The following is an 8,221-nucleotide window of genomic DNA, read 5'->3' as shown; positions in this document are numbered from 1 at the left end:
AAAAAAAAAAAAAAGACGCTTTCTAAATAAGAGGACAAAGAAAGACTGAAAGTAAAAGTATAAATATGTACCGTACAAACTGAAGGCCTAAGAAAGCTGGGATGGTTATTTAGATATTAGAAAAATTACAATTATGTTGGAGATTTTAATATCTCTCTATTGGCAAATTGAAAATATGCTCAACATCTTTAGTCGTTAGGTAATTGCAAATTAAAGCCACAATGAGATATCACTATACATCCACCAGAATGGCTGAAACTAACCAGCTGACAACATCAAATTTTGGCAAGGATAAATGAATGACCGGAACCCTCATACATAGTGAGAGCATAAAATGGTACAAACACTTTGGAAAATAGTTTATCAGTTTTTCATAAAGCTAGATATACACCTAACCTATTACCCAAACACTTCCACTTTTAAGAATTACCCAAGGAAAATGAAAAGATAAGTGTACACAGTAACTTGAACACAAATGCTTATAGCAGCTTCTTTCATAATAATAAAGAACTGAAAACAGGCCAGATGTCCATCAACTGTTGAACGTATAAATCAAGTGTAGTTTACCAATATAGCTAAATAACACTAGGTGATAAAAAGGAGTGAATCGTTGATGCACACATCCAACATAAGTGGATCTCAAAAGAGGCTTCACTGAAAGTATTCACATGTACGATTCCATTATTTGAAGTCCTAAAACAGGCAAAAGCAATATGTGGTGAAAAAAATAAGAACAGTGGTTGCCCCTAGGGGATGAGGATGAGGCTAATTGGGAAGAGACCTGAGGAGCCTTTTCATATGATCCAGCAGTCCAACTCCTGGGTATTTATCCTAGAGAAATGAAAATTTAAGTTCATACAAAAACTTATCCATGAATATTCATATCGGCTTTATTAAAAATTTGCAAAACCTGGAAACAACCAAAATGTCCTACAATAGGCCAACGGGTAAACAAACTGTGGTACATCCACACAATGGAATACTACTCAACAATAGAACATAACTACTGATACACATAACAATCTAGATGAACCTCGAAAGCAGTATGTTTAGTGATAGGAGCCAGCCTCAAAAGCTGACACACTTTATGAATCCACTTGCAAGACATATGGGAAAGGCAGTTTTTTAGAGATGGAGAACAGAGCAGTGGTTGTCAAGGGTTAGGTCTGAAGAAAGAGTTTGACAACTGTTGAGAGTTTAGTTAAACTACTCCATAATACTGCAGCCTCTGCATTCTTTTTGTGTGGCTAAGGGGCCTGCAGGGGCCTTGGGTGGACAGACACCTAACCTCAAGTGCATGCCCTGGATGACAGCCAGCAAAGTCACAAGAAAGTGTAACTGATATGAGTTCCCCAAAGCCCCTGGTGATAAAACAGTCTCTTCCGCCTCCCAGCTCCTTCCCCTTGTGGGTCCCTTAGATAGGACTCCCACAGAGCTTACCAAAACCCTGCTCTTTTTTTGGTTTTGAATTGCCAATCTGGCCCTATCCAGGGAACCTCAGAAACACGTCACCTATGGACCCTAATAAAGGCATAAGCCGCAGGTCCTGCTGCTTGCCCACTGCCTGTACCCTGCCTTGACCTCCTGTGTGGCCCTCCAGGCGTGCTGTGTACCTCATCCAGGACCTATGAGTACAGCAATAAACTTCTCTATTTCACTTTCCCTTGTGGTCTTTGTTGAATCTTGGCTCACCATCCAACTCCCCACCCAGGACTCTACTGAACAAACGTTAGTTTAGCAAAAATCAAGCACTTAAACAGGGCCAGCAGTACCAGACCAGGGACTTTCCTGGGTTGCTGGAGCTATTCCATGGCCTGAATGTGGTGGTGGATACACACATATATACATGTGCTAAATTCATAGAACTGGGCTCCAAAAGAGGGTGATTTTATTGCATAATATATAAAACAAAAAAAAAGAAATAACAGAGTGCCATGGACTGCATGCAGTACTATCCCCACTACTTGGTAAATTCTTATTTTAGCACAACTATATTTTTATATATTTTAAAAATATATTTTATGTTATACATTATATATATTATATATCATGTATATATATATATATCATATATATGTAATTTCTCTCTAACTCTTCTAATCACTAATCTGAAATGGTGGGCAAGTATTACACTCTCATTATTAAAAGTGAAGAAATTAAATTTCATTAAAAGGCTAGTACCCTATCAGGGAAGCAGTAGGCATAAAGTTTCTTACTAATCAAAACTACGTAAGGCATAAAGAAATAGAATTAATTTAAAAACGTGGGTCTCAGACGTGGTTACTACTCTAGCTTTCTATGCTAAACTGCCATTTCCACGGTGACATGCAAATTGAGTGATCGGAGGCGGAGCCTGGTCCAGCGAAAGTCACATATGCAAATTAAGAGTTCGGGAGAAAAGCCTTTCAGGGGCAAGATTCATATGCAGGAATCTTGAGGGGAGGGGCCGTGCCTGGTGCAATCTTCGTATGCAAACCAGGGGTGCTGGGGTGGGGCCTGGCCGAGCGCCCGCCCGCTGTTGCTAGGTGACAGCTTGTTTACGCAGGTTGCCAAGCAGGGCATCTCTTGGCATCTCTAGGGGAACACAGCCAAAAACTCTTGACCCCGCGTGACCCTAATTCCGACTTTGCCTTTGTGTTGATCGTGTCCCGCCCACCCCAATCCCCATCACGCCTCCATCTTCCCGTCAAAGCCCCTGCCCCATGGGAGTCCATGCCAAGCGCTCTGTCCACCCACCCCTGCATCCCGCACCCAGGGCGGTCGGTCGCCTTGGCACCTTCACCCTATCACGACGCTGCCCTCACGGTGTCGAGCGCCGCCGCAAGGAACCCCGTCCCTCCGGGGACTTTGGCCTGGCTCCGACTTGCTCAGAGCCAGCGGGGGAGCCTTCCGTTGTCCGGCCTCACCCGAGGCCCCAGTCCGCCCCCACCCCCGCCGCAGCCAGCCTCTCCCACCCAGGGCCACCCCATGCACTGTCACCGTGAGAGACCGCTCCTCTCTGTCTGTCACCCCCGACTCCACCCCCCCACCCCCCAACTCCGGCCAGACCCCCGCCCTCCATCCCTCCGACGAGGGGTGTCCCACCACCACCACCTCCCACGCCAAGTGAGTGAAGCACGCGCAGGGCGTCTCTTGAAACACTTGATTGACTCGCGATGACTGTGCCCAAGGGGGCGGGCAGGCCGGGGCTGCCCGGGCTGTGCGGTCGGTCGGTGAGCGGGCCTGGCGCCTGACGGCCGCGCCCCCCGCCCCGCCCCTCCCCCCCCCCCGGAGGCCGGGGACCCAGGTGTCGCTGGGCAGCTAGTGTAGTGCTGGGCCGGGGCCGCCTGGGAGATGGTGCTAGTGCTGAAGAAGCCGCTGAGCAGCGCGTTGTTGCGGGCCGCCACGTCCACCAGCTCCGGAGTGAGGCGCCTCCTGCCGCTGTTCTGGGCCTCATGGCCCGCCCGCTCCAGGACCCTGGCCGTCAGGTACTGGATGATGGCCCCTAGGGAGACGGGTGCGGATGAGCTCAGGCGCTGGGCGTAGTGGCCCTCCCGCAGGAGGCGCTCCATGTGGCTCACGGAGCAGGACCGCTCGGCTCGGGCGGTGCGGGAGCGGCGACCGGGTGACCCTCCACGGCCCCTCTTCCCCGGCATGCTGGCCGTTGGGCAGCTTTCTGCGACGGCCTCGCTCTGCGGTGCGCTGGGATGAGGGGCGGTCGGTTGTGCCTGCTGGTCCCACCATCTCAACACAACCGGTGTTCTCAGTCCCCTACTCCGTATCCTAGCGACCACAGGCCGGGCCCTCATTGGTTGGGGGGGGCGAGCACGCCCCGTAACACGTAGACCCTGTGAGGTCACTGCTTTCCCATAACCCCTCCCCCACCCCACCTCACCCCGCCCCCACCCCCACCGCCAGGGTCCTGGGCCTGCAAAGAAATGGCGTTGGCAGGACCCTGCTCGCCGTGCTCGCTGCACCCTCTCTTTGCTGGAACTCTCACTGTCCACCGGACGGGAACTTTGTACAGAGAAGGCAGCTAATGGCGGACCATCCAGGGGCACCAAGTATACACTGGCAGTGCTGGGCCACCATCACGACTATATATCTACTTCCAAGACGTTGGCACCAGCCCAAAGAGAAACCCCTGTACCCGCCAGGCAGTCACTCCCCACTGCCCCCTCCTGCAGTGTCCCCCACCCCACCCCACCCCCCATAGTCCCCAGGCAACCACTCATCTGCTTCCTGTGCACAGACATTTGCCTGCTCTGGAGACTTCCTAGAGATGGAAGCAGACAATAAATAGGTGGCCTTTTGTGTCCGGCTGCTTTCACTTATGTTTGCATTAGGGTTCATCCACACGGTAGCACCAATCAGCACTTCATGCCTTTTCCTGGCTGAATAATATTCCAATGCGTGGCTAGACCACACATGTTGTGTATCCGCTCAGCAGCTGATGTACATTTGGGTGACTTCCACCTTGTGCCTGTTGGGCATAGTGCTGTGGTGAACATTCCTGTGCAGGGTTCTGCTTGAACGCCTGTTTTCAACTCATTTGGGTTTGCAACCCATGGGATAGATCTATGGGTTTATTTCTGGACTCGTAGTTCTACTCCACTGATCTATGTGTCTATCCTTATGCTAGTGCCACATAGTTTTGAGAACTGTAGCTTTGGACTAAGTTTTGAAATAGGGAAATGTGAGTCCTCCAACTTTTTTCTTCTTTTCCAAGATTATTTTGGCTATTCAAGGTCACTTGAAATTCCGTATGCATTTAGGATTGGCTTTTACATTTCTGTAAAGCAGAGCATTGTGATTTCCATAGGGATTGCATTAAATCTCTAGACAACTTTGGGTGGGATTGCCATCTTAAAAATATTAAGTCTTCCAGTCCACAAAATCTGCTATCTTTCCCCTTTTTTTTTTAAGGTCATCATTAATTTCTTTCAGCAGTGCTTTGTAGTTTTTGGTGCACAAGGCTTGCACCTCCTTGGCTAAATTTATCCCTGTGTATTTTATTCCTTTTGATGTTGTCTGAAATAGAACTGTTGTCAATTTCATTTTGGATTGTTTTTTCATTGCTAGGATATGCAACACAACAGTGCTAGGGTATGCAACAATGAGATATCACATCACACTTGTCAGAATGGCTAACATCAAAAAGTCTACAGGTAACAAAATTATTGCTACTATGGAAAACAGTATGAAGTTCCTCAAAAAACTACAAATAGAACCATCGTATAATCCAACAATTCCACTCCAGGGTATATATCCATAAAATATGCAAACACTAATTCAAAAAGATACATGCACCCCAATGTTTGTAGCAGCACTATTAACAATACCCAAGGTATGGAAGCAACCCAAACGCCCATCAACAGACAAATGGATTAAGAAGATATTAGGCATAAAAAAGAATGAAATTCTGCCATTTGCAGTTACGTGGATGGACCTAGAGAATATTATACTTAATGAAATGAGTCAAACAGAGAAAGACAAATACTGCATGATGTCACTTATATGTGGAACCTAGAAAATAATACAAATGAGTGCATATGCAAAACCAGAACAGACTCAGACACAGAAAACAGACCAGTGGTTACCAAAGGGGAGATGGAAGTGGGAGGGGCAAATTAAGGGTATGGGGTTGAGATACACACTACTATGTATAAAATAGATAAGCAACAAGGGTATGTTGTATAGCACAGGTTATTATAGCTATTTCTTGTAGTAATTTTTTTCTTTGCAATCTTGATGTACATAACAGCTGTGTAAGCAGATCAGAAAAACCAGATTTCATAAAGGAAAACAATATAAGATTTTATGTAAAATTTTAATTTTACATAAGACATTGTTTAAAAATTACATGTAACATTATCAGAAAGAGTTAGTGTCTGGTCTTCAAAGCCAAATGCTCTGGGGTCTTGTCTTCCTGGCACAGGACCCTCGGGCTAAGGAGCCTGATGTGGGGCTCAGACCCCCTCAGTCTTTGGCGAGAAGCTGTGTAATTGTAATTATCCTCCCACTTGTGGGTTGCCTAACACGAGGGTATGGGTTTTGATTATACCACATCTTCACCCCTTCTACCCATGTCGTTGTGGTTCCTTCTTTCAGATCTTCTCTGCTAGTCTTCATGTCATTCTCATCAATAGTTGCTCTGTGAATAGTTGTAATTTTGGTGTGCTCAAATAATTTATGTAGTTAGAACTCCCTTCAGTAGGTAAATCTTTAACCTCCCTTCCCCAGCATTGAGTGTGGGCTGGATTTAGTGACTTGTTTCCAAAGAATAGAGTATGGAGGGCTTCCCTGGTGGCGCAGTGGTTAAGAATCCACCTGCCAATGCGGGAGACACGGGTTCGAGCCCTGGTCCGGGAAGATCCCACGTGCCGCAGAGCAACTAAGCCCGTGCACCACAACTACTGAGCTTGCGCTCTAGAGCCCGCGAGCCACAACTACTGATCCCACGAGCCACAACTACTGAAGCCCGTGCGCCTAGAGCCTGTGCTCCACAACAAGAGAAACCACCGCAATGAGAAACCCGTGCACTGCAACAAAGAGTAGCCTCCGCTCAACGCAACTAGAGAAAGCCCGCACGCAGCAATGAAGACCCAACGCAGCCAAAAATAAATAAATAAATACATTTATTAAAAAAAAAAAAAAGAATAGAGTATGGAAAAGGCGGGGATAGTAACTTTACATAAAGTAACCTAGCAAACACTACCTTGGCCAGATGATGAAGTTTAACCTTACCAGTGAGAAGTCATGTTGATACCATGTACCCCGTGATGATGTGATGAGAAGAGCATTTCATCTTTAGAGTATTCTTCCCCAAACCAATAACTTCAGTCTAATCATGATAAAAACATCAAACCCAAATAGAGGAGCATTCTACAAAATACTTGGCCAGTACTTGAAAACTTCCAATATGACAAGAAAAAAGGAAAGAGTGAGAACTGTCACACATGAGAGGAGACTATAGAGAAATGGTGACGAAATGTGATGTCATTTCTTGGAAGGGATCCTGGAACAGAAATGGGACATTAGTGGGAATATGGTGAACTCCAAATATGGAATTTAGTTAATAATGTAATAATGTAGGTTTCTTATTGTTTTCAACTGTACCATATCCATATAAGATGTTAATGGTAAGAAAAACTGAGTGAGGAAAATATGAGAACTCTCTGTACTATCTTTGCAACTTTTGTGTAAACCTGAAGTTATTTCAGAACAAAAATTTCTTTTTAAAAAATCAGTTATATTTCTATATACTAATGTGACCATTCCAAAAATGAAATTAAAATATTTTCATTCATAACAGCATCAAAAAATAAAATGCCTAGGAATAAATTTATCAAAAGGAGTGCAAGGGGGCTTCCCTGGTGGTGCAGTGGTTGAGAATCTGCCTGCCAATGCAGGGGACATGGGTTCGAGTCCTGGTCTGGGAAGATCCCACATGCCGTGGAGCAACTAGGCCCATGAGCCACAACTACTGAGTCTGTGCGTCTGGAGCCTGTGCCCTGCAACAAGAGAGGCCGCGACAGTGAAAGGCCCGCGCACCGCGATGAAGAGTGGCCCCCGCTCGCCACAACTAGAGAAAGCCCTCACACAGAAACGAAGACCCAACACAGCCAAAAATAAATAAATAAATAAATAAATAAATAAATTTATTTTTTTAAAAAAAGGAGTGCAAGACTTGTACAGTGAAAACTATAAAATACTGTTGAGGAAAGATAAAAAATCTAAATAAATGGATAGTCATTTCACGTTCACGGATATTAAAACTCAATACTGTTAAGATTAAATACTCTTCAAATCGATGTATATATTCAACACATTCCTTAAAATGTCAGCAGACTTTTTTTGCAGAAATTTATAAGCTGATCCTAAAATTTATCTGGAAATGCAAAGACCCCAGAATAACCAAAACAACATTGAAAAGAAAGAAAAAAAGTGGAAAGACTTTTACTTCCTGATTTTAAAACCAACTATAAAGCAGTTATTAAGTATGGTACCTGCATAAGGATAAACATATAAATCAGTGAAACAGAACAGAGAATCTAGAAATTAACCCTTATATTTATGGTCAATTTATTGTTGACAAAGATGCCAAGGACATTCAATGGGGGAAAGGATAGTCTTTTCAACAAATGGTGCTGGAACAATTGGATAGCCACATACAAAAAGAGGAATTTAGACCCTTACCTCACACCATACACAAAGATTAACTCAAAATGAATGAGACCTA

General features: G+C 45.1%; 1 protein-coding gene across 1 annotated transcript; it reads right to left on the bottom strand.

Annotated features, from left to right (window-relative positions):
• Window positions 1–3,774, bottom strand: LOC309652419 (histone H2A-Bbd type 2/3-like). Its single transcript, XM_082446194.1, has one exon. It carries the CDS (start codon window positions 3,633–3,635, stop codon window positions 3,006–3,008), a length of 630 nt encoding a protein of 209 aa, XP_082302320.1. The 5' UTR covers window positions 3,636–3,774; the 3' UTR covers window positions 1–3,005.
• Between the last annotated feature and the right edge of the window lie 4,447 nt (window positions 3,775–8,221).

Source organism: Balaenoptera physalus (assembly GCF_965194825.1).
Source record: "Balaenoptera physalus genome assembly, chromosome: X".
Classification (NCBI taxonomy): domain Eukaryota; kingdom Metazoa; phylum Chordata; class Mammalia; order Artiodactyla; family Balaenopteridae; genus Balaenoptera; species Balaenoptera physalus.
Note: the sequence above shows the minus strand (reverse complement) of the source record. Positions and strands in the feature narration are given on the sequence as shown.